Raw genomic sequence first — 26,400 nt, 5'->3', positions numbered from 1 at the left:
AAACCATCCTTGCTCTCCCCAGGACTGCTAAACACACAATTCTGCACCCAGCAGGACTCTCTGCTCCAGGTCACAGCCTGGGCATGGGGTCTGGTGGGAAGGAGAGTTAAAACCAGGTTACACCAGGTCTTACTTGGTCCTTCTGAAGGACTCAACCCTCCTCAAGCTCATCAGCACCACCAGGGCTCTTCAGTTTCTGTGCTAATTTGCCCCTCGAGACTCAGAGATCAGTTATTGCAATGGAACAGAGCTGGGCACTTTGTCCTCATCAGAGCTGGAGGTTTGCTGTCAGACAGACCCCAAATGCTGTGGTTTTGTTAGCATGGGGCTGAGATCATCTCCTCTGCTCAGATGGGTTCTCAGCTTGGCCTCCTTCCTTCCCTGACACAAATAAACCCTTCCAGCACCTTGTGAATGTTCTGCACTCAATTAGTGTTTGCTCACAGACTATAGGCAAAAAACCTCAATCCCTTATTTGGATTTCCCTTTTTAATCTTAGCTTCACATCTAATGAATGGGATTAATTGAGGCCATTAGGTACTCATCAAATAACTGGGAGAAAATCAATTGAGTGTATTAATAATTTTACTGCTTCCCAGTGATGTTGACTTCTCTGCAAGAGTGTGGGAAGGGAAGGCAAATTCTGAGATGATGACTGGAAGGATTTACAGAGGGGAAGAGCAGAGCCCAAACGTGCAGAAATACCAAATGTGAGCAAGACTTCTCTCTGTAGCAGAGCACCATCAACCTGCAGTTCACACCAGGATTCCTCAAGCACGAGTGGGAGGAACAGAAACCATTTCCCTCTCGAGGCACCTGCTGCTTGTTTGAGGACAAACTCTGCCTGCTGATCACCGAAACCAAACAGCCTTGGGAGCTGATGGCAAAGCCTGACTCACAGCAGCAAGGCAAGAGCAGTCACCTCGAAATGAGGAACAAAACATGGTGTATGTAGGACACCATTGCTGCATTTTTCCTTAATCAGGACAATCTTAGCACTTACATTCACTTATATTCACTTAAAAGTTTTCTTTTTTTTATGTTAACCCCATAAGAAAATATCCCTCTGCTGCTTCCTCACATATCAAACAGTGCATTCTAACTGTAATTCAGGCAATCAAAAATAAAATGGTGCCTTTGACCATCCCAGGGTACATCTTTTCCACATATAAAAAGTTATTTAAGGAGAGTTGTATCAACATGGCTGCTCACATTCATTAGGGTTCTATTCAATCAGAATTTTAACTAAAATTCCATGCTGTCTCTCTCCACTGTTGTGCAGTTTATTCTGTTATGGTGACATCATTAACTTGTTTAATGTGCAACTGGCAGTTTTGAAGGGAAGACTCTGTCAAGTTCTGTTCTAAAATGACCATTTTGGGAATGAATTAAATAATTTGGGAAACATGAAAATCAGCTGTCTGACTATGTGTTTGTCTTTAAAATTCTACACTGAAGTCCAGCCTCTTAAAAGAAATATGGACCCATGGGATTTGTTCTTTGATTCCCTTTTATTGTTATGTTTGTAAAAATTAAATGTTGGGGTTTTTTTGAATTATATACTTTCTTGGATGATTTGGTTTTTAAAATCCTCCTTCATTGGAAAAGGCAGCTTGTTCCCCAAATTCAAGTCAAATATAATTGACACCTCAGAGTAAAAAAACCCAGAAATCCATAAAATGACAGCAAGCTAAAATGGAATGTACTTTCAGCATGACAATTTTCTATAACAAACCCAGGCTTTGAGGGGATGGTACTCAATAAGAAATAATCATGATAATCAAGTAAAACATTGGTGCATCTCCCAGAATCATGTTATGTATATCTTTATTACAGTTTTCAGAATACATGGATTAACAATGGCCAGGCTGTGATTTCATCAAATTCCTATTTTAAACATTACATACAAACACAGAGCTGTTTAAAAAATAGAAATGCATGAGTTTTGTCACCTTTTTTTTTATATCTTTTTTTTTTTTAATTTTTTTTTTTTTGGCATCAGGAGTCCTATGACTTCCAAAAGGGAAATCAAATGGTGCATGAGAGCAGACTGACTGAGCTGTAATAGGTTATTGTTCACATTCTGTGGCATATGTATCACCTCAAACAGCGCCAGAAAAGCACTCCAAGGACAAACCCTTCTCCTCTCCCAGTGCCAGCAGTGGGTGCTTGCAGGACTCACAATGCACAACTCCCTCCCTCGAGCACAAAAGCAGCACTATGGGACCTGGACACACCTGAAGCTGAGGGATTTGGCTTTATCTGCTTGGATTTTTTTTTAAATTTTTCAATTTTTCTATGTACATTTCGTGTGCATGCGTGGGCATGTGTGGAGATACCACAGGAGAAAAAGGTTTCTTACAATACTTACTTAAAAAAATGAGTAACTTGCAAATACAGTATGGCACATCAGAGGTGGGCTTGACATTGCTCAGCACTTGTTCTGCCCAACCTTGCAGCACTTGGAAGGCAAACAGCAAAGTAGAAACTCAGCCAAGCCTTTGTTGAATGGAACAGAAGCAATTTACATACACAGGTAAGTTTGCTCCCACAGAACTGTGACCAGCTTTCAATATTTCCTGTTTGGTTCTCAGGGCAGGAAGGACTAAAGTCACCCATCAGGGCAGCATCTGCCTGAGGGATGCAAAAGCTGAACGAAGTTGCAAAGTTTTCCTGAACAAAAGCTATAGGAGGATTTCCAGAGCCAAACCTAAAACTCAGCCAGATTCTCAGAGTTTTGTGTGCTGTGGGATGAATTTAAAGTAGGTTACTAATGAATTGTGGCTTGGATAGAAACCATGAAAATATGATGGTTTTTTTTACAGCATTTGTCTGAGGTAGTACATATACCACACACAAAAATGCAAAAATATACAGATATTCATGATTATTTGCATATTACAGAAGGGAACTGTGGGAACGCTTTTGTATGTGAATTCTCAAGGAGAACAGCTAATTTCAGATGATATTTTCCACAGTGACCACAGTCAGCTAAAACCAGAACAAACACCAACAGCACTGCTGGGAACTCTCCCTGCAGCTGTTTGCAGCACCCTGAGGCTCTGATTTGCTCTGCCTTTAGCTCTGGACCACAATTTGATTTCCACCCAAGCCTCGTGGGTGTGCTGGACACAATCCCTGCAGGATCACACACAAACATACATGACAAACCGTGTTCTGGCAGGAAAACAAAACTAGCTTTGTTTTCTCAGGGAACTTCACCAAGACCAGGGGTGACATTTCTGATCTGCACAGCAGCAGCCAAGCAACAGAAATGTACATTTGTTCATGATTTCAACACTCCCTTCCCATGACAGCTGGAAATTTAGTTCGATTCATCGCAAAGGTAAAATGATCTTCCTCTCAAATAAACTAAGAAATGTAAACAGTGTAACATTGTTAGAAAAATCTCTCTCAGTCCTTGTAAAGTGGCAGAATGTGAATGCAAACAGATGTGCTGGTATATTGTTAACGTCATGTCTCAGAGGACAGAGAGTGAAACATAATTAGCAAGAAATTTATGTATGAACCCTCCAGTGATTTTCTTTCTGGGATTACTTTGAATACAAATATAATTTAACTGATATATTTCATATTTTCTTTTAAAATTAGAAAATAAGGCAAGTGCATTTCTGAAAAAGGTGCTACTCTTCTACACTTCTAGATAAACATGTGACACCTCTGAAAATCAGATCAATAATAAAAACATTAAAAATATCTGCAATTTAATATAGACTGAAAAACTATCAAAAGACAAAGTGACCAGCATCAATTTCAGAAAATATTTTAGACTTCATAAATACGAGCACCCTATATTTACATAAATTATCTTCTAAACTAGTTTTTCTTTGAAAGACACTTTTGTTCTAACAGATATGTCCATTAAATTATATAAATGTTTCAAATATGAAAAAAATAGTAGTAAAATAGAAGCATCAGATGATGTTATTTTGGATTTGCCTTTTTTTTGTTTTTTGTTTCCTAAGATTTGGTTCTCGAAAATCTGTAGCCAGCTTTCACAGAGCTTTCCAAAAAAAACAGAACCCATGGAAATGAACAACTTGTGCACTAATAATTACTGCTATCGTAGAAAGAGTCTGTGGAGAGCTTTTGAGTTTTCACATACAAAGATTATAGCAATGCTTGTAAATCCCAGCAAAATGCTAATTTCGAAATCTGAATCCTAAGACACTATTGATTTATATAGACATGATGAACCTAATCCTTTAAACTGGCTTTGTACATTGAGCACGTTTTTGTCACTGTCAATTTAATAGTTCCATTTCAAGAAGCTCTGCTGCAACGCCAGGCTGATGTTGACCTTGCACAAAACAGGATATTATCATTTTTAGCTCTTACCAATAAGCAAGGAGACAGAATCCTGTTGCATGGGGCTTTTTCTGGATTTTTTTTGTTTGTTTGTTTGTTTTTTTCCTGAAGTACCATACAACTCTTTAGTTTGTTACTAAAACCCCCAAACAGCTGAGGGAGAGCATTTAGCTGACAGCAAGCATTTCACTAGGCTTCAGTGGTATTCCTATGTCTAGAGCTATGGGCAAACCCCCTGTATTCTCTGAAGACAAGTTTTGAAAAAAAAAAAAAACCTAAAAAACTTCAATACTAGATTGAAAAGGAGCTGTATCTTTTCTTACAATAACTGGATATGCAGTTTGACATGGTAAGAATTTCTCCCAAACCAGTCAGACAGTTTTAAGGGTTTCTCAGCAGAGAAGCAAAAGGAATTCACTGTACAAGGGTGCTTGGCTCAAGCAGTAGTGCAAAGTGCACTGCCCAGGGGCAAATGTGCCTCCAGAGCAAGCAGTTTGTGCACAGAAACCACGGGACACCTCACCTTCAACAGTCTCTAGAGAACATTAAAAAAAAGAACAAAGTTCCCCTAACACCAGGCAATAAAAGTATTCATATTATTTCATCAATCAGTGATAAGCATCAATAATTTGAGAACAAGTGCCAGCTACTAGAGCATCCTGATTTTTTTTTTTTTTTTTTTAAATATCATAGCTCAGCAACTTCTGCAGCAATTCCACTGGAATTTCCAGCAGATCCTCCCTCCCATCCAGATCAGCAGTGACCCTTCAGTGAGCAGGGAGGTGCAGCTGGACATCCCCTGGGGACAGAAGGGACAGAAGCTCCCAGGGAGGGCAGGACAAAGTGTCAGTGCACAACTGACTGCTCACCTGGGGAGCTGCAGTGCAAGGCTCTGGGAACGTGGAGGAGGGCAGGAGCTTCCCAAAAATCAGATTGCTGCAGCCCTGGGCACTGCTGGCCAGTGCTCCAGGGAGAAAATTCAGTTTTCTGGCACTAAAGCCCACCAGTGGAGATCCCGCTACATATTTTACCTGAGAAACACAGGAGGAACTCAGAGGCAGTTCTGAATGACTTCAGAGTGTAGCTTGTCTCTAAAAACCTACACACAGGTATTTGAGCATCAGTAAAACAGGACAATCATATTTCCCCCAGATATCTTTATAAAGAATATATAAGTGCACAATTAGAAAAATCCCTCCTTAGATACAGTTAAAAACATATTCTGCCCTTGATAGAGTTTTGGAAAAATCCTATGCTGTGTTTTGTTTAATTTTTTTTTTTTTTTCTTTTTAGCAGTGATAAGTAACTACACATCATGATATCAGCAGAAGTGTAGATATGTGGTATATCCTACTCACAGCTAGAACAGCTGAATCCACCAGGCTTTACATTGAGATAAGGTTTTCAGCAGCCTGACTGGGGCTAGGTGTTGCTTTTTCATGGTTACAAAAAAGATTCTGATAATGTAGACCAGCTCATCTCTGAATTTATTAACATACAATTTTATTATTTTTCTCCTTTCATGTTCAAATCAGAACTGCAAATGGAATCCACAGCTGTACTCTTTCAACAGAACTGTATTTTCTTACCCATAGGAAACAGAACCTAGAAATCCCCAACTCCTTTCATGTGAGTTGCCAGCTTGAACAAAAAGGGGTGCAAAAAAAAAAAAAGAACATAAGAAAATAAGATATATACCCTACTGTTTAACACTGTTTACAGATCTTGGTAGTTGGGGTAATAAGATACAGTATGTGGATTTTTTTTTTTAGCAACAGCTTTAAAATTACATATTTTTACACCGTCTCATTTAATCAATACCAGGATTCCTTTATGATCATTGCCAATTTGGATGCTAAACCCTTTCCAAAGCCATATCCATTTCATTGTAACTAAAACAATTCATTAATTCTTTGGCATCAGAAGAATCATACAGCTGCAATTGCTCCATTGTGTCGAGAACGAGACCTTTCCAAAGTTACTCGTTTGTTATCTGTAACAAAAAGAGAGGAAAAAAAACAAATCACCAGAAGATTTGAAACAGGGATAATGCAATGTCAAGAGGTTTTCAAACAGCCCTGGAAATCATTCCGAATGCTATGTAAATAAGTAAGTAGGAGACTGGATCAGAGAAGTTTCACACTGCAGCTGCCAGACTGAGTTCAAGAGTTCTGCAATCAGCAATAAATTACTTTCTTGATCAGAGGAGCTGGGTGATAAAAGCATTAGGAGAATCCTGGAACAGAGTCCCCTTGGAAACAGCACACAATAAATGAAGTTCTGGGTAAAAACCTTTCCAATTTTATAAGTAATTTATGCACAGAATCTCTGGAAAAATACTTTTCAAGTTTCATGAGAACGCACCGACCAGTGCAGTGAGAAAACCTGGTGGATGCTGCAAGTCTAACATCCCCAACAGCATTCACGATAATTTGGCACAGAGTTAAAAATAGAACATTAAATCAGCCACTTCCGAAGCATTTCCTGATTGTGCAACGCGAACAACTTTTGGTATAAAATATTACACAGTAATTATTGCAATGAATAATAAATAGGTCTCTATCACAGGAAAACAATCACCAAGCCCCAGCCACATTCCTAAATGCCTTTAAAATGAAATTTTAAAGCGATGAATACACACACACAAAGGGGCAGATTAACCCCACTTAGTGCTCTGCAGGTTTGCATCTTTCCTTTTGAAAACGAGTTTCTGCCATGCAATTTCTTTATTTTTGCTCCTGCCTTTTCCATTGCCTCCTGTCCCGTTCAGTTGCTGCTCTGTCACTTCAGCCCCTACATTGCTGCAGCACCAAGATGTCCCACAACACAGCAGGGACTTTTCCACAGGGCTGGGATATCCTGAAGAAGTCACTTGAGAAGCAAAACACCTGCCAGGCACCCAGGTTTGCTCAGCTTTCCATGAGGATTCAGCTCCCTGTGCTTGCCCAGGCTGGCAGCACTGAGGTTTGGGGCTCAGAGCATCCCACAGCACATCTGGGCACAAACACATCTGGCAGGAGGCTGCTGGCTGGAGCCCTGTGTGTTAGGGGAAAGGAGGGAGCAAGGAGCCACCTGGAGCTGGGGACACCTGCAGGGAAGGTGCTCTCTGGGGACACAGGACGTGGCTGGGCAGAAGCAAACTCCTGCCTGGGCAGTCCAAGGCCATGGGGTGTGCAGGAGGCTGTGGAGCTCCGTGTCCAGAGCTCAGTCCCTGGGCTGGACAAGACCCCAGCCTGAGCACAGAGGTGGCCAAGGTGACCTCCTGAGGTTCTTCCCCACCTCAGTCACTGCAGCACTCTGCAATGGCCCAGGCAATTAGAGAAGACAAAGAAAGTCATCTGTGTGATCTGTTTCTGGACCAAGAGCAGAGGCTGCCTGTGGAGACTGCTCAGGCTCTGCAAATCAGCCCTTCCTGCTCAGTGCAGTGTCTGCCATGCTATAGGGAATTAACGGCTCCTTTAGCAAGATTATTAGTTCTTTTTATAGTTCTGCCTTGCCTCCCTCTCCTAATGAATCCAGCCATGCATAAAGTATTCAAATTACCCTAAGTCAATCTGTTTTGCATGGGAATAAATCTCCACGCTGGTTGCAGTGCCACCAAGCACCTGGAAACTGAAGCACAAAGGAAGGGAAGTCATCAACTGCAGGGTGCTGCTGCTCCTCCCAGGCAGGCACTGCTGAGGAGTCCAGTGATGCTTGCTCTCCGTGGGGAGAAGAGCCTTCAACATCACACTCTTGGTAAAATTTCAAGCCCATCAACTATACAGGTTAAAAACAGATTAAAAGAGTTTGAGGGTTTTTTTTTAGATTTGCTCTTTTCGGGTGTTTTTGTCCCCATTATGTTCTGCAAGCGACAGTTCAGCTTCTCCTGTAGTTGCACAACTGGGTTGGGACTTGAGGAAAACACAAAACCACAAAAAAACCCCCAGAAAAACCCCAAAAAACCAAAAAAACCCAAAAAACCACCTTCTTTCTTGAGGTAATAACAAAGTATTTCCTTAGTACATATGTGTTAAGTGAAATCAAAGGGTTTCCTATTAGATGTGAAACTGGACTGGGCTGGCATTTCAGTTACTTGGGCAAGAATCTTGAAAAAAATCATTAAATTGATAAAACTTTCAACATGCACACTCAGTTATCTCCAACATCTCTATTTACCTTTTATATGCAGCAAACCATATTGAATACAACACAAAGCAAGACTGCCCTATAAACATGACTGACTATTCTGGCATAAAATCCACTGCAACATCAATAAATGTTAAAACTATTTGCTTGTAATATGGGGGGATGGAGAGGGAAAATAAGAGACAGTAGCAGCATCCTAAAAGTAGTTAAAATGAAGTAAAAATCATTGCCCAAAGGCTCAGGTGTACACTTCAAACATGCAAACATGACTAGAAAACACAGCAATAATTCTGTGTACAACTCAGGGCTGCTGGGTAACCCCACCTGCAGGGAAGAAAATTTTATTTCTCACTTTAATCTCCAAAGTCCATTTCTTTTGGAAGCAGGGCACACCCACCCTGCTCTATTCCAGCCATTACAATCTATCTCAGAAATGAACACATGACCTCAAAAGTGGCCTCTCAATCTGCTCAATGGATCTTTCCTTACTGCAGGAAAAGGTAGAACACTGAAGGATTAAAATGGAAAACAAAACAGATTTTCATACCACAAAATAATCTTCATCTTTTAGCTGGCTGGATCAAATGAAAATGGAGTAAATATAAAATTAAATGTTGAGAAATCAAACCAGCAGCTCCTTTTTAGTATATTTAATCCTGGAATGCAATGGTGATCATGCCAACTTTACACCCCACTGGAAGAAATATATTGGTTTTGTTATAAAAACAATTCCTTGCTCAAGTCTTCTTGCCCTCAGTATAGTTACCAAGATGGGAATAAACCCTGCAAAATGTATTTTTCCCTTCCTTAATGCTCCTTCATTAGCTCTGTTATTAAAAAAGAAGTCTCAATAGCTGTGACAGATTTATTAACTCAGTAGCTTGTTATCAACACAGAACTCAGTTATATGAGGGGAAAAATAAATGGTACTTTGCAGAACTGCAACACTGAGATTAAGTGACTTTTTCATTTCATTTTCTTCTTATCCACTCTTCCAGGTAGTAACTTTATGCTCTCCTAATTATAAACCCTATTTTTTATGAGCAATCAATGCTGGCAATAATATAGATGTTGTGCAGTGCAATGGACTGGCTGTGACACCCAGAGATCTGATAATGGAACAGCCAGAGTCCATAAAGCCAAACCTCACAGGCACCTGATTGCAATTTGCATTATCCTGTAGCCAAAAAAAATAAAAGTTCTTTTATATCATTATCTCTCAGCCCTTATATTAAAATTATAAATGTATTCCAAACTGCTGCCTTGGGCTTGGTACCTCAGCTGACTCCTTTTCCCCTCCTGAATAACCTCCCAGAGGTGAAAGAATTGACCTTTCCAGAGCTGACAGTAATAATAAAAGCTGTTTAATGCTCACAGAAAGGAGGTACTGCTTGGAGTTGCCTTGAAAATGATCGTAGCAAGGAGGTAGAACTCTCAGCAATTAATAAAATATTGAAAATTTCATCTTTTTGAAACAGTTTTGACTATGCAAAAGGTACAGAACTGCCTGCTGTAAGGGAATTTGTATGGCCCGTGCCTTTGGGAATCAATGAAAGCCTTTACATCAAACATTCATTTCTTCATTCATGTAAAACCTTGTTCACTAGGAAATCCTACTGAAACACATCTTGTTTTCAGGAGCAACCAAAGGGAAAACACTCATGCAGTCCCAAGCACTGCAGCAAGTGCAATGGAAAACATGGAAAACAGCCAGGAGAGCAAGAGAATTTCCTATAGGTATAAAATTATTACAGAAAAACTGAGAAAACCACTCATTTAAGTAAGTTTTAAATGGATGAAGAGTCACAACAGATGACAATTCCAAGGACCAAACACTTCACCTGTAATAATGATGACACTGGCATTTGTTCTTTAGAAAAAAGGGAAAAGCTGAATTGCATTTTACAAGTATCACTTTCTTTCTCATCAAGATAACTAAACATTTTCTCTCTAGTGCCATTGATTAAAATAGTGACAAGTTAGGTTAAATTCAACCCACTTGAGCCTGGGGAACTCCAGCTTTCTCCTTGAGCTCCTCAAGCACTGGGAAACCTGAAGCCAACTTAGCATTGCTGGAAAAGGAAATTACCAACTGCTTGATGGAATGACCCATGGCAAAAATAACAATAATAACGATAATAATAGTAATAATAGTAATAGTAATAGTAATAATAATAATAATAATAATAATAATAATAATAATAATAATTTTTCTTTCTGGATTTCAGGTACCTTCCCAGCTTCAACTTCCCAACAATGCAATTTAAATCCTTTTGGCCAATGGAACTGACAGAACCCAAGGCAGAGCAGCACTGGTGGCTCTGGAAAGGAAAATCCAGGGAAATCCATCCATCCATCTCAGCCCTCCCTCAGCAGCTTCAGCTCCACACTGCCTGTCCTGTCCCTCTGACATTACTGGAGATCCCAACTGAGAAAAACAGCCAGGAAAGGAAAATAAGAGATCCAAAACTGCTGTTCCTGTCTGGAGCAAAACCCTTTTTGAGGAACAACGCCCTGAGAGAAAATGGCTCTGCTAACCTCAATTCTGTTAGGATTCAGTCCATCTCGGGGAGATTTGATTTCAAATTGATCTCTCAAAAAGTATGGCCTATATAGGAAAAAAATAGCAATAAGGTAAAAATCAGTTCTGGGAGAAATAGAGCCGAAATAACATCTCAGGAAGGCTCTGAAATAGCTCTTTTGGAAAGATCCTTATTGCAGAGAGATGAAATAAGCAAATAAAACACTTTTTTCTAACTGGGTTAAGGGAAACTTAATGGGTTTTCTATTAATCTTGAAGTATTTGAACCACTCTTATTCCACCCTGAACAGGCACCCAACACCTGGCAAAATCTGAATTAGCCCCTTTATAATCATCACTCAGGGGCATCTGACATTCACTTGGATTTGATATTTTTGTAACCAAAAAGGAGAACTGGTCAAGTGATCCAACATTCCTATTGGCAGCTATTTTTTATTTTTTTATTTGCTAAACAGAATCTCAAATTCTTGACAATCAAATTTAAAGGACAGCTAAAAAGGTTATTTTAGCATCAATTTCAAAGAAAACATTGAGATTTCAAGCAAACCCTGCAGCTGTAAGGTCAAATTCTATAAATCCTGTTTTATTTTGGTTTAGGTCAAGACTTTCATGTGGAAGCTGAGTGATAACCTGGGTTTATAAATGTTATGATCGAGAAAAACAAACTTACCCTTAGGCCAAAAAACAGCAGGGTTTTGGTGTTTGCTTTTTGTCTGTTTTTTTTTTTTTTTAAAGCCCCCAAAATCAAGATAGCACAGCTGAAACACATTCATTAAAAAGGTAAATTTGGTAGATTTTACAATAATTTGGTAGATTTTATGAGACTATTGGTAGATTTTATAATAATTTCAAAAACATGTTCCTGCCCTGGTTAGTGGGATATTCACAAGGATATTGATCTGCAAGGTGTTGAGAGTAAGAAAAGCTTTCAGAAGAAATAAGGAGGAAGAAAAAGCACCAAGGGGCACTGGAGCACTTAAAAGGACATCCCTGAGGACTGAATGGTTCCTCCCCAGGAAAAAAGCAGAAGCACATCTCCTGAGTTATCTGCAGCAGGCAGCAACGTCCTGTTCTGCTCCAAAATATTGCCTTCAGAGCTGCTCAGCCATTTAGGCAACGCAGCACCTTCCTTTTCAGGTTTCCAGCCCATTCCCTGGGAACAATCCCTCACTGAGGAGATATGGGGCTGTTTGGATTCTCTTGAACCTGCTAAATAAATGTGTTAATGCCCAGAAGCACTGTGCTACAGCAGCAGGGCTAACAGGCAGAGAGTTAAGGAATTTAAGCCTCGCCACAAAAGAGTTTTATTCTGATTAAATTGGAACAAAGACACTTCTAATCTTTGTGCTGCCACTCAGACCCAGCTTGCTGGGCACTGTTAATTGTAGCCTTTGAGTCGCAGGAAAATGCAGAACATCACTAGAAAACCCATTTATTTGTGTTCTAGGCGTTGGACACAAAAATGCTTGAAAGAGGAATAATGTGAGAAGTTTTAATGCTAACTGGCATGGGATGACATTGAGCAGCTCAGTGCAATCCAGCTGTGACCACAGCCAAGGCAGCAAAGTCACACTTCCTCACCCAGAATTGAGGATCTTGGCCATCTGGATCATAATTCCAATAAAGGAATAAATACTTACCCTATTTAGAGATGAAATTTGGTATCTGTTGGATGAAAATGGATTGGTAAAACCCCATTTTCAAGTAATCAGTTTAAAGGAAATTTTACCATTGCTCACTCCAGGCTTTAAGATTTTAAAAACAAAGCAAAAAAATACCAAAAGACAGAATTGGCCCAGTAAGATAAGATTCCTTAAACCTTTAAATGATCTGTTGAATATTTTAATTTGCCTTTGCTTTCTTTGTTAATAGCACCACTTGGGAGATGCAGGGAAAGCTCTTCCACGAGAGCTGCACTGGAAAAGCCTTAGCTGGAGACAACACACTCCTGCCTCAGGGGCTACAAGACAAATCAATCTATTTTCCTCCTTTCCTACAAGGGTAATTGGCCTTTAAAATTACAGAGAAAAATAGGCCTTCATGTCAGCACCACGCAGGCACACACACAGCCATTTCCCATTTCTTTTTCAGCTCAAATTCTCCGCTGAGAAGTAAACTTATAAAGGTGGGGAAATAAAGGGAAGATGAAGAGGAACGATTGCATCAGTTCAAATCCCCTCCAATAACGAGCAGCACTGTGACCAGCATTTGAGGCTGGAATTTACTGAGACCTGCTATGAAGAGCTGGCATTTTCCTAGGCAGTATTTTTTTTTTATTTTTGATTGTGATAAAATTTACTTGATTTTTTGTGACAGCCTGTACCACCAGCATTTTGGGAGATTTAGCACAGAATTCAGTTAAACTGAGGAGTTATAATTATTGCTTCATTTCCCATAAAATCTCACAAAGCAATACTGATTTTTACCTCATTTTTACGAAATTGCCTTTTTCAAGGAGCAACCATGGCTATGAATATCCTCCAATCCTCCTGCTGTGCTGTACCCATAATCACGTAGAAACCCAGTTTCAGCCTTTGAACACTGGTAAATTGTAAACAGTGCATTAGAAATTGGCTAATAAATTGTTCCACAGCACTGAAACTCAGATGACAGTCTGCTTAGTTTCCTGATTGCCATTAAATCTGATTTGCAATCCATTAATCACATCACACTTTTAATAAGAGATTGTCATGTGAAAATACTTCCCAGTGCATAAAGATGAGGGATCAGCCAAACTACAACTGATATGTAAAAAAAAAAAAAAAAGAACAAAGTTGGAAAAAATCCAAACAACTTAAGTCTTTTAGAAACAGGAGGAAGATTCCCTCAAACAGAGCATGGGAAGCACTAAAGCTTTCATGTGGACTTGCTCTCTGGGAATGTGTGTACAGGTGTAAAGCAATTATTAGATTTGATATCTGAATGAACTCAGGTTCCCATTAGAGCCTGAATGCTTCAATGACCCTATTATTTTCCTTCCAGTGCTCCCAGACCTGATCAACTTAATTATTCTGACTAGTGAAACATTTAGGACATGAATGTAGGATTTGTTTTAAGCCAAATGAGACAAATGAAAGTACTTCATGAAACAGTTTTAAAAAAAAAGGACTAAGACACGTGATAGGATGTGTCAGACCCAGCAAGGTCAGGACTAAGTAACAAAGAAAAAGTGATCTGCTGCAATAAAATTACATTATTCTGATATTTTTTCACTTGAACCTCTCATTTGCAGCCTTTATTTCATCTCCTGTATAGTGAAAAGATTTAGTTTATGAATCAGAAGGGTGAAGCAAACTCCAGAGAGTAAATTAATTGTCTGCTTCAGTACTGCAAGAATCCAAATCCTGAAACACAGAGATTGTGGTTCTTCTCTCATGACTCCAAACACACTTTTAGTAGTTGTGCAGCAGTAAAAGCAGAGCCTCTACTAAAGAACTTCATGTCAGAGAGGAGAGATTTGCTGATGTGAAAGATGTGCTTCCCTGTTTTAATTGTACTTATTCACTGCTGAGGAGCAGTGTGTGACACTGCAAAAATCATGTATTCCCATTTCAAACAGATCTGGTCTGATGCTAATACACTGTACTCCTCATCAATAATGGAATTTCAAACGGTTTCCAAAATGAGCTATTCCCAGCTCCCTTATGAACACCTCCACTCCCAGAATTTGTGTGAGAAAAGTGCTTTGAAAGTGAGTTGACTGCCAGGTTACCAAGCAGGAGGAGGAAATCAAGACACTAACAGGTTCTGAACTCAAAGCCCACGAGGAGCCCCAAAGTTCCATCTCCTCATCCCCTGCTCTGTCCCCAGAAAGCACCAGGCTGACATGCAGAGCTGCCTGTCCCTCTCTGATGCTCAGCAGGGCTCTGAGGCTGCACTGCCCCTGCTGCTGGCCAGCCCCATTGCCACCACCTCCCAGCCCAGGCTGCTCCTGTGGGGACAGAGAACAGCAGCCTGTGCCAGGCAGAGCTGCCACCAGCCTGCCCTGGAGCTGCAGAGGGGAGCAGTGGAGTGACAAACACACAGACACAGACAGGGCTCTGCAGAGGGGAGCAGTGGAGTGACAAACACACAGACACAGACAGGGCTCTGCAGAGGGGAGCAGTGGAGTGACAAACAGAGCACAGACAGGGCTCTGCACCTCTGCACAAGTGCCTGAGCCCAGTCAGCAGCAATCCCTGCACTGAGCTGCACCAGGAGCTGACAGATGGAGGCAAAGGGGAAGCTTTGCAGCTCTTCCTGGTGATGTTTTATTAACCAGAGTGAGGATGCACTCAGCACAGCTCCCTGCCCACCTCCTCCCCAGCAGCTGCAGCTCCATGCAGAACTGCTGCATTTCCTGCACAGAGCATCAGAGTAAGAAACTCAAACACAGGGAGAAAACTCTCTTTGCTCACAAGGAAATTCCTTCAAAACATGAGTTGGGTAACACTCCTGAAAAGCAAGTATTTCCTACTGGTTTGTGTAAACAAGTTTTTCTTCATACCCAGACCAGGACAATATTCCTTGTAGTCTGCAAAAGTCAGTCTCCTGTATTTTTTATGCATCAGAAAAAAAATATCTCTCTATATATATATACATATAAAAAACCCACTCTGCAATAACTTGTAGCCTACATGTAAAATGAAATATTTTAAATAATACAATAAAGGCAGAATATCCATAATTATTTTTTGATTAAATAAAATATCAGCATTTTTTATTCATGGCTAGGTTAACATTTACAATTCAGCATTTTGCAATATTTAAATGGAATTGAATATGCTATGAGAAAACTTAAAACCACATCACTCCTGTATGACCAGCTGGCACAGGATGAAGGTTTCTGCCCATCTTCAGAAACCTTTTTTCCATCTTTTTCTTTCTACACAAAACAGGAAAAAAAGTTCCTCTTCCAGCCTGGCAAGATGATCTCACCACTACCTGTCACCTCTGTGCACCCCCAAGCTGAGAATAACTCCATCCTGAAAGTGACTTTTAATCCATATTATTTGCATGTGCAGGTTAGGTGAATGTGAAACTGTTGCTTATTAAAATAATTCATACAAGAAAGTAATTTAGACTATACATGGCAGGCTCTGAGGTAAAATATAATAACTTTTAAGAACTTAGGAGTCTAATTTCTTTCTTGGCTGAGCACGGACAACTCCATTATGATTCAGTGGGTGAACCTTGTGCTCACATAAAGCAGAACTTGACCCTTTATGTTCATAAAGAATGAAAGCACAGAAGCAGTTAATGCTCCTGCAAAACTAGTTTTACCATACAGACAAGAAATTATGAATTTAGGTGAAAGAAAACAGGAGTTTCTCTCGGGGGTGGGAGAGAGTAGGAATTAACCCAAATTTCCCTGCTGGATAAAATGATTAGGAAAATACATCCTTAGTGCCACTGAAATCACATTAATCCATCAGATACTTTTTGCCTGAAGCTGGTAATGTCCTTTAGAATGATGTTTTGCTGGATATAAACACTTTTAACCACAAGCTCCCTCTATTTCATCCCAGGGAGGATTTTTTCACACCTGCACTAGTTCCATCCTCAGAAGGACCAAAGTCAGAGTGTGAACAGTTCACACCCACTGGTGACTCACTGTGACCTTTAGCCATCACCATCTTCTCCCTCTGCTTCCCTGGAACTCCCCAAGCCAAGGGATTCTGTTTGCTTCTCAAGGCAAACCCATGGAAATCACGAGCAGCTTGTCCAAGGAGCAGCAGAGCTCACCAGCAAAAGCCTGGTTGGTGAATTCAACCTTCCACCAAAGGACATTTCTTGTTTGGATCCTCTTTAAATAGATGTTTGGATCCTCTTTAAATAGATGTTCTAGACAGAATTTTCTGTAAAACAGGGTTGAGACCTCTCTGCACTTTGATGGTAATTCCTGCTGATGTCCAAGTACTGCTTTTGCATTGGAAAGTCAATGAAACATTTATATAAACTTATAGGGGAAAAGAAATATAAAAGACATTTTGATGCTCTTAAATTACTTCATCAGCTGTTTATCATGAATGTAAAAAAAAACCAAAAAGAAATTAGCAAACATCTCCAATTTTCCAACCTAATATTTCAATAGAAAATAGAAAAAAATCTCCAATAAAAACTGCAAAAGGAAATTAAAAAGAGCTTGTATTTCAGCTTAACAACTTGACTTTCAAGTTTCTATGCTTTGGATACGGAAAGTCATCTCTAGAGACTTTTTTTTTGTGAGGATGGGGACTTTTGAAAATATGGGGTTGTTTTAATTCTATGAACTTCACATCTGTGATTTTGGAATTTCCTACTCAGCAGCAGCAGCAAAGCAAACTTGTAGATGAAACACTTTTCAAAAGGTTTACTACAAAGTTTGTTACAGAGATTTTTGTTCATAAACTATGCAAATCTGCTTACTTATATTCCAAGAGTTCTACTGACTCAGTTTAAGGCAAATAACTATTTCATAAAACAGCATGTTTGCAGAGGGCTGAACATGATATCTCAGTACAGAAGGGAAAAAATCCAAGGAAAAGAAATACTCTTAAGTATGCAAAGAATTTTAATATTCCTTTTTTTTTTTTTTTTACAAGAATACAGTTAAATACTGCTGGAATGGCAGGAAAAGGATGCTCCCTGCCCAGGCTAACCCCTGGGGATGTCAGGAGAGCACTTGGTGCTGCTGACAATATTAACTTCATTCTCATTTCAGATCATGGATCTCCCAACTTTAATAAGGCATTGGCAGCACGTTGCAATATTTTATTTTTAAATATCCATGTACATCTAAAATGACTTTGACTTGGTACACTCCTGAGCTACTTTGAGTTTTTCTCAGTTTCTTCTAAGTTTGCCTGTAATCAAAATTATTTTTTCCAAATAATTTTACTCCCAGTGATTTATTTCTGCTGCACTAGATGAAGTACAAAAGGTTAAATCTGCTGCTAAATGTCTATCTCTTTAGAGAGTAACATGGAAATGTGATCTAAAGTTTCAGAATCCTGGCCAAAAACAAAGCAAAGCAACAGAAACCATGAGGGGTTCATGATTTTTGTGTGTGAATGAGGATATTTAACAGGTTGATTCTAACTGCAGTTTGCCAAGAGCTATCTGGTGAGATTCATGACAGAGAGAAGACTGTTTTGCATATTAAATTGTGTCACCAACAACCCCTCAGGTTTCTAAAAAAAAAAAATTAAAAAGGGAGGATCTTCACACCAATTTGGCACTGAGAAAAACAATTTACACCCCACCAAGTCCCAATAATACATTGGCAAGCCTGTCTGAAATGCAGTGCACTCATCTTTTTGTAAATAAAATATTAGCTAACTTAACTTAGAGAGCAGTAAAATCCACACCTCCAATGGAATTTTACCCAAACTGTTTGTCACCATCCAGTCCCTCCAGAAAGGAGAGGTGAATAGGTGAAGAGTGATAAACCCTGTGTGAGAGCAGTGCTGGCAGTGGGACAGAGAAATTCTGTTCTGACCCAGCAGGAATCCTTCCAGAAGCTCCAATCTTGTCCCAGTTCATCCAGCAAAGCAGATCATCTTTGCATCGAGACTCCAACACCCCAAAACTCACAAAGCCAACCCCTGACCACAAGCAGCAATGTTATTTCCACTCCTATTTCCACTGAAGCACACGAGAATGAATAAGAGCAGAAAGGATTTTCATCCTCCTCCCTGCAATGATAGATGTCTGGAAGAATTATTTCCTATACATCTCAGTGGTGCTGAAAATCTCACTAAGTATCTTTAAAAAATCCAAGGTCAAACACAGAGTCAGCAGTTAAGCAAACCACTTAGCCCTGGATATCCTGCCTCTAATCCTAGTAGTTGAGCCCCAAGTTAAGCTGTCTTTCCTTCTTTCTCTCTGAAAATGGCTTAATCACCCAGCCTGCCTGGATGCAATTAAAGAGCTCTGCCTGCATTGACAGCTGATGGAACTAGACATTAATTCTCATCCCCCAGAATTTATATTTAATCTATAACACTGATATTGCCCATAGTCAGATGATACACTGAAATCATTGATTCTTATGTCTCCAATCCCCTGCCTTTGCAAAACCTGCTCCTCACCCAGAACCTCCAAAGTCATTCACATCGTGCAGGCTCTGTGTTTCTCCTGTAAGGAAGGAAGGAAATTCAGTCTGTTCAGATGCTTTGTCCTGCTTTTTCTTTCTGACCTGTGGAGATCACTGTTCCTGTGAACTACAGAGGCTGAAGGACTTGATTTGCTCTTGTTTGCTCTCATGAAGAGAAGGGACTGGCAATCCCAAAACCCAAGTCCAGTGCTCTTGGTGACAGCCAGCAGGTAAAACCAGGGACAGCACTCTCTACACACACTCTTTGTACCTTAGACCCACATATTCATAATTCTTGTAGTCTGATATTTAGCACAGTTTGGAAGTTTGGCAAAGTGAAAAAACCAAATATTCACAGTAGAAAGCCTAGAGTTCTACACCATCTCAGAACTGGAGGCTCCAGCCTTGAACTGAGTCTCTCTCTGGGGAACATGTTGTGTAAACTGGACTGCAATCTCATTTAAGGAAGGAGTAATTAGAATAAAAGGACAACTACTTCATCTATTAAGTTTCTCACTGAAGAATTTTAAGCAAATATGCTAATTTCCAAAGTCCATAAAATTATATACACATTACACAGGGTGTGCCTCTTGGCGTGTTTTCACCTCTGACAAACTGTGCACCTAAAATCCTCTTAAAACCAAAACAAATTCCCTTTTCCCTTTACAACTTCAGCTTCCCATTCCCACCACCCAGAAGGCAAGAGAGCAAGCGTGGTGCTGCTGCTGCTTGGAGCAGGAGGCTGCACTGGATGGTTCCAAAAGCTCCTCAAACATTTCTCACACCCTATCAACTCCCCGAGCCTTGGCAAGCACATGGCAGCGATTCAGAAATAATAACTATTACCATTCGTTATTTTGGGCTTGTCATTAGTATTTACAGCCACACTCTTAGCAGTTCTAAATGCCAAGGCTCCGGTTTCAGTGATATTTTTCAAAAAGGGCTTTTTTTTTTGCCAATTTATCATTTCTAATCTGTTCAAAGCTTAAGCCAGAACTCTTCAGTGAGACTTCTTCATAAATAACTGTGCAAAATTAAAATAAATTAACATCTATTATCTAGCTTCATTCTTAAAATAGTTAACATATGCCCACAGGCTACAGCATACATTGAAAAAATAAACCAAAATTCTACACAGGGCATCTTCACCCCTTTTGAGGACTCAGTGGAACCAGGAATCCCAAAACTACCAGAAATGGTCCAGAATTTCACAGATGTGAAATATTATTGCTAATATATCCACAACTCCAACAGCCACAACCAGGTTTATGGAACTCTTAAATCAGCTCAGGATCATCTCCTGTCATCTTCACAGAACACCAGCCAGGGAGCTGGGCAAGGGTAAGGAAGGGGAGGGAGAAAAGAGGAAAACTGGGAAAACTTCCTCCCTTAATTGGATTAATTAGATTGCTGATGGGCTTTACAGGAGAAAAACAACGCTGACAGAATCTGCATTTTAACAGCAAGGAAGAACATACCAAGAAAAGCAGCAAGTTGTGACAAATTCTGGAGATGTCACTGTGATTTGGGAATGTGTGTACCACAGGAAAATGACATGGAACTGAGAAAAGTCAGCGTGGGAAACAGAAGGAAATGGAGAAGTTAAAAGGAAAAAAAAAGCCCATCAGGCTGCTTTGTGTTGTGGTGGCTTTTTTTGTTTTTTTTTGTTGCTTTTTGTGGCAAAGATTGAATCTGCAGAGGCTGCATGACTGACAGATGTCTCTCAAGGGTTCATGGTCTGAGAACATGAAGCACAAGCAACTTGAGCTCTGCTTTTTATGACACATGCTCAAATTGAGAGCAAAAATCAATTACAGAGCAGCTTCAAGGAAATAATAAACTAGCTGGTCTAAATTGTCCTAATAATCTTTTTGCTTCTCTGAGTCGTGGAATAGCTTTCAGTAGCACTGAAAGTTGCATTTGCCAGGAAAGTCCTTGTTCAGGGGAGAATCTTTGTCTTGGAGATATAATGGAAAAAAATCTACAAATCAGCAAAGCATTATTAAAAATAGCTCTTATTCTAGAAAGTATAAACATTCATTTTTATAGAAATACTATGTATAATCAACAGGAAAGCAGAATAAGATTAACTTTCATGATAGCAAAACAGACTGATTTTGGCTTTCTCACTAAATAATTTCCTGGAGCTTCTAGTAAACCTGCTTGTCATCCAAGAAAGGATTAATTACCACTGTCAGTAGATCCAGTTTTAAAACACTTATTCAGATTGAATTCACAGCACTTGTTTGCTTTTAGTTCATGGCTTTCTGAAGCTGCACTACAGCAACTGAAACGTGATTTACCTTCAGAAAACTCAGGATCACTGAGAGCTGAATATTGTATCCTCCAGCTCATGATAAACACAGAAGGAACAACAAAATACAGGCAAGAAAATGTATTTATTTCCAAAGGACAGACGGGCTGACATATGGGTTCAAAACACTCTGAAGCTCCAAGCCTAAAGCCATAAACACCACAATATGGAGCATATAGGTGCACTGAGGATATCTGCACTGTGTGCATTTTGTACACAAATATAGAGGGAGAAAGGCATGGCATTTAGAAAAGCTGAGCAGAAATCTGCCAGCCTAGGAAAAACTAGGCAGAGAAATTAATTAATTGGAAATAACATAGCTGAGAAAAACGTTTTCATGGAGCATCAGAGAAGACATTAAATGCTGGGCAGCAGCACATGTGAGTTAAATAAAAAAAACAGATTAAAGAAAGAAGAGAATAAAACTATTTTCTCTCTCCTGTAAATCCAGAGGGAGGCTCAGGGCAGGATGAACATTCTGTGGCCAGGAGAGAACTCAGCCCTGCCACCAAATCAGAGCTGGGGACAGTGTGGCTCCCTGGGCACTGAGGGACAGAACACAAACATCTCTGACATGTTTGCAGCTCCATTGATTTTGCTTTCAGAGCTCCTTGTGATTGAGGAGTGAAACAATAACTAATTAATACAAACACAGCCAGGAGAGACAATCACCAGGAGCTCAACCTCTCAGGTGGCATTTCCAGCAGGCACAGCCACAACATGGAATTCTTCCCTTCAACTCAGGCTTTCCTTTGGTTAAAGTTGACCAATTCACCCACAAACCAATTCTGATTTTATTCTCCACAGCTTATTCTGAAGGTAGCATTATATATGATGTATGCACATAGCAACATAAATCCTGTGCCAGAATGTGCATGAAAGTATGTTCTAAACACAGGATACTCAAGCAGCAATCCTCACCCAGCTGTAGGGGGAAAAAAATAAAATATTAAAATGCAAAGAAGGATTTATGAATTGAATTTATTTTTTATCTACCCAGTAAGCCGAAGTTGAAATATGAATAACTGATTTAGCACTGAAATGGTATTCAAATATTTGACTCCAATCCCCTATTGCTTCTAAATTCATTCAGAAGTCAAGATTATTAATTCTTCCTGACAGAAAATCAAGATTTAATGATCATCTGATAACCCTTAGGAATTACAAAGTAAACTTAGATGATAATTCAGACAAAATAAAATGATTTTACATATATAAGGAAAACATCATGCAGAATATCCATTTAGGCATTTCCTATTGGGAAGTAACTAATTTTTAAGAAAACACAGAGCAAAAAGCTGTGTCTGGGTATGCACAGTAGAAAGTTCAGAAGCAAAAAGGGAACCTTCATTAATCTCTGCAGACCTTTAAACCTCAACTCTGATACCACAGACAAACCAAACCCCTCCAGCCCTCCTACAAAAAACCTGGAATGGGAAAATATATGGAAGAATTTTAACCCAATGGCCCTGTGGAAATGTGCTGCTCACTTTAGCACAACACTGCTCCCAAGATCAGCCTCTCCATCCAGCCAGCCCCATCAGGCCAAAAAAATGCATCCAAATAATGTGCCTTGTGCAGTTTTAGAGAGAAACTGATGCTGCAAATGATTTTTAGGTAAATTTTTAGCTTTCAGGTCATGTCTGCAGGGAGGTAACATTAGAACTAACAGTGGTGTGAAAAATGGGGATGCAGAAGCTGTACAGCCTGTGCATTGATTTTTTTCCTTTTTTTTTGCCCCAGAGCTCTCTGTGCCAGCAGGAACACTGTAAAAGCAAGAACAGGCCAATGACAATCTATTTATACACAGAATCCTACAATATTTCACACTGGAAGGATCAGCAGGTCTGACTCCCTGCTCCTTGCAGCATTTCTGAACACCAGACTGGACATGGAGCACTGTGCAGGAGCTCTGGGAACTCAGATTTGATCATTCCCTGGCAGTTTCCTCCTGTCCTGATCACCCTCTGGGGAAAAAAAAAAAACCTTTCCTGATGTCCAACCAAAACCCTTTCCTGATGTCCAACCTGACTGCTCATCTTTCATTTTGTGTATTGTTTATTGACATTTCCACTCCCCAGCAATTCCAATTGCACCTCTCAATGAGTGTGACACTGTCCTCAATATAAAATTCCTGTTTGCACACAGAACTGAGCCAGAGCAGCAATTTTGAGGAGAAAATCCCAGCAGAAGCTCTGAGAGGCACAGGAAGCTCCAGAAGCAGCTCCAGTGCATCCTGACTGCCATCAAAAACCCTGACAGATGCTGCCCTGAAATCCTTTAGTTGGACAAACTTGAAACAGGATTGAGAGGTTGCCACTAATCTGACCTCTGGAAAAAACATCTTGCTGATGCCAAATCTGTTGGTTTTACCCTAAAATCCCAGAAATTCCCATCCAGTGGAAGCAAGAGGGGTGGGAATATTCTCTGCTTGCAGCACCAGGTTATCCTGCAGGGAAGGAGAGCAAACCAGCTGGGAAACCTTCCTTCAGCTCAGAGACCAGCAGGTAAGGGGCTAAGAAATGCTAAATGCTTAAACAAAAGCCACAATTTTTGCCTTCCATAAAATCTCAAGACCTATCACTGCAGAATACAAAGAAATTTCTATAAAACACAGTTTGATTTTGGGTTGTTTGCCTTAACTCTTCTGCACAGCAATTGACAAAAGATTCTGGAGATCTCCTTTAGATCTGCAGAAATGCTGGGTGAAGATGAAAGACAAGAACAGCATTTCCTTTCTTCTCCCTGCAATTCTGACTCCTGCAGCATTTCTGCCCTGTCATCATGTGTTTCACATAAATACAGTTTTGTTTTTAGCAGAGCACATCTGTCACTGGCAAAGGGGTTCCATCTATTTCTAGGAGATTCTCCCCACATTTACAGGATGCATTTAATCCATGTAATTTCTTGATCTGTGTCAAAACAGCTCTTCATTTGCATACAGCACTCCTATTAAGGGGATTGCAGAACCCACACTGAGTTAGAGGTGAGTGAGTTGCCCTTCATGCTAACTTTATACGACTTCTGGGCTCCCCAAAGATGCCATTCTTACCTAGAAAATCCATTTCTTTGCTATTTTCAACATAAAACTTAAAAGGTGATGTGAAAAGTGCTGAATATCTCCAGCAGTACATGAGGAACTTGGGATTTGCAAGAGGTAATTAACTCTCTTCTGCCTTTCAGCTCCTCCCCGACTCAACCTTCCCATTCTGCTTGGTGAATTTGGAAAATATTTGGAGAAATCATCTCACTGTTAGAGAGAGGGGAAGGAGGAAGCTTTAAAAGCAATGATAAAGCACAGCCAGGCAGCCAGGAGCTGCACCAAAGCAGAATGGCCAAAATAATTCCCTGTTCAACCTGTCAGTGCCTTTTTCCTTCACTTAGGGCTTCCAATAAAAGCAACATAAAAGCTGCTTTAAAAACCCAACTGGTAGTTTTCTTTAATGGAGGTGGTTTTGGTAGGCTTTTCAGGAAGTATGAATTTTCACAATTCCGTTTATTGGATCTCATCTTTCGAGTTTCCCCTGAAATTTCCTCCTCCCAACCCCCAAAAATTCAGACCTGAATTGTGTTCTTTCACTGAGCAGTAGATGGAAACAAGACAAGATTTGGGTAATAAAATCTTATGAAAGCTCCTAGAACAAAATGTCAATCAAAAAACTCCCAACAGAAAAGGCTTCAGAATGCTAATCTGAACATATTTGCATACTAATCAAGCACCTCTTCAATAATTACTACCAAAACCCATAGATTTAGGTGTATTTATATAAAGATCACTATTACTGCTCTACTATGCCAGTTATGAGTAAAGAGACAAATTCCATTAGACATGTGTTAGATGGGAAGGTGAACTTCTGAAAGGAAAGCAAATTTGTTCCAAAATAATCCAAAAATAAGTTTTAATGCTTGATGATATGACAGATTCTAGCAAAAATAACCACTTTCCATATCTGGATTTAGACATGAATTTCCTTTGTCATTTGTGAATGACAGTGAATGTTCCTGATACAATGGCAGTGAAGTTCTTGCTACTTTTCTCCATGAATTCCTCATCTCCAGAGCATTTTATCTGTTCATGGATCTAGGAAATGCAAGATAATTATTTTATCTGGAAAACTTTCATCTAAGACACCTGAACTGAAATCCACCTTCTGCTAAGCACTGCCTAGGCCAGCCTGAGATGGAAAATATGTGAAATAGGAACAAGCAGGGAGTGTGGGGGAAGTTTAGTGAGGACTATAAAAAGGCAGGGAAGCTCAAACACGCAGTGAATCAGAGCTATAAAAACAACCACATTGATGGTTCTCTCCAGACCCAGAACTCAACTGCAGCACTGCTGCTGAATGGAGACCTGAGCTGCCAGGAAAACAACATCACCTGGGAGATTGAAGATCATTTTGACATTTTTCATACAGCTTTTGTACCATCAGTGTGAGTGAGGAAAGACAGGTGAAAATACAAAGATGGGAAGTGGCAACGCAGGCAAAAAAAGGAAAAAACTGGAGAATATATAGGTCAGAATAAACATGGAGGAAAAAAGGAAATAAGTGCAAAGATTTGTTTAGGAGAATGCAGTGATCTGCTACTAAACAGCATCACACAAGCATCATTTTGTCATCAATATGCTTCAAATAACTTCCTTGGATAACATTTTCCCTTCAAAAAGGGGAAATATTGAACAGTTACAGAAGGAATTGGATAAGTTTAACCAAACACAGAAACTTAAAAACAACTTAATATTTACTGAAAAGGAAAAGCAAACGTTTTCTAAAGTCTTTTCAAAAAAATGCCATTTCCCCCCCAGACACTTTCCATATAGAACTATCAATCTATATCAATTATGAAATATCTTTGCCTGCCAGTAGATTTTCCTCTTCTGTATCTCTGAATGGGGAACAAGTTTACACCAACCTTAGCTATTGGGTGATGCTGTTTTGCCTGCAAACTGCTTTCAAATACTTAATTTACTTTTCTAAAAAACTAGAAGTAGACAGAGCTCATAAACTGAAAACTTCACATATTAAATCTAAG

General features: G+C 39.8%; 1 protein-coding gene across 4 annotated transcripts in view; it reads right to left on the bottom strand.

Annotated features, from left to right (window-relative positions):
• Positions 1-1,810: 1,810 nt before the first annotated feature.
• Positions 1,811-26,400, bottom strand: part of DIAPH2 (diaphanous related formin 2) — a 166,892-nt gene continuing 142,302 nt past the window's right edge. For all 4 annotated transcript variants that reach the window (XM_085060716.1, XM_085060717.1, XM_085060718.1 and 1 more), the window contains one exon: positions 1,811-6,322. In XM_085060716.1, coding sequence (XP_084916842.1) covers positions 6,258-6,322 — 65 coding nt within the window. In that variant the 3' untranslated portion in view covers positions 1,811-6,257. The remainder of the gene's footprint in view (positions 6,323-26,400) is intronic.

The sequence above is a fragment of the Lichenostomus cassidix genome, chromosome 4A (genome assembly GCF_008360975.1).
Source record: "Lichenostomus cassidix isolate B80296 chromosome 4A, HeHo_3.0, whole genome shotgun sequence".
NCBI classification, from domain to species: Eukaryota; Metazoa; Chordata; class Aves; order Passeriformes; family Meliphagidae; genus Lichenostomus; species Lichenostomus cassidix.
This window is presented reverse-complemented; position numbering and strand designations above follow the sequence as displayed.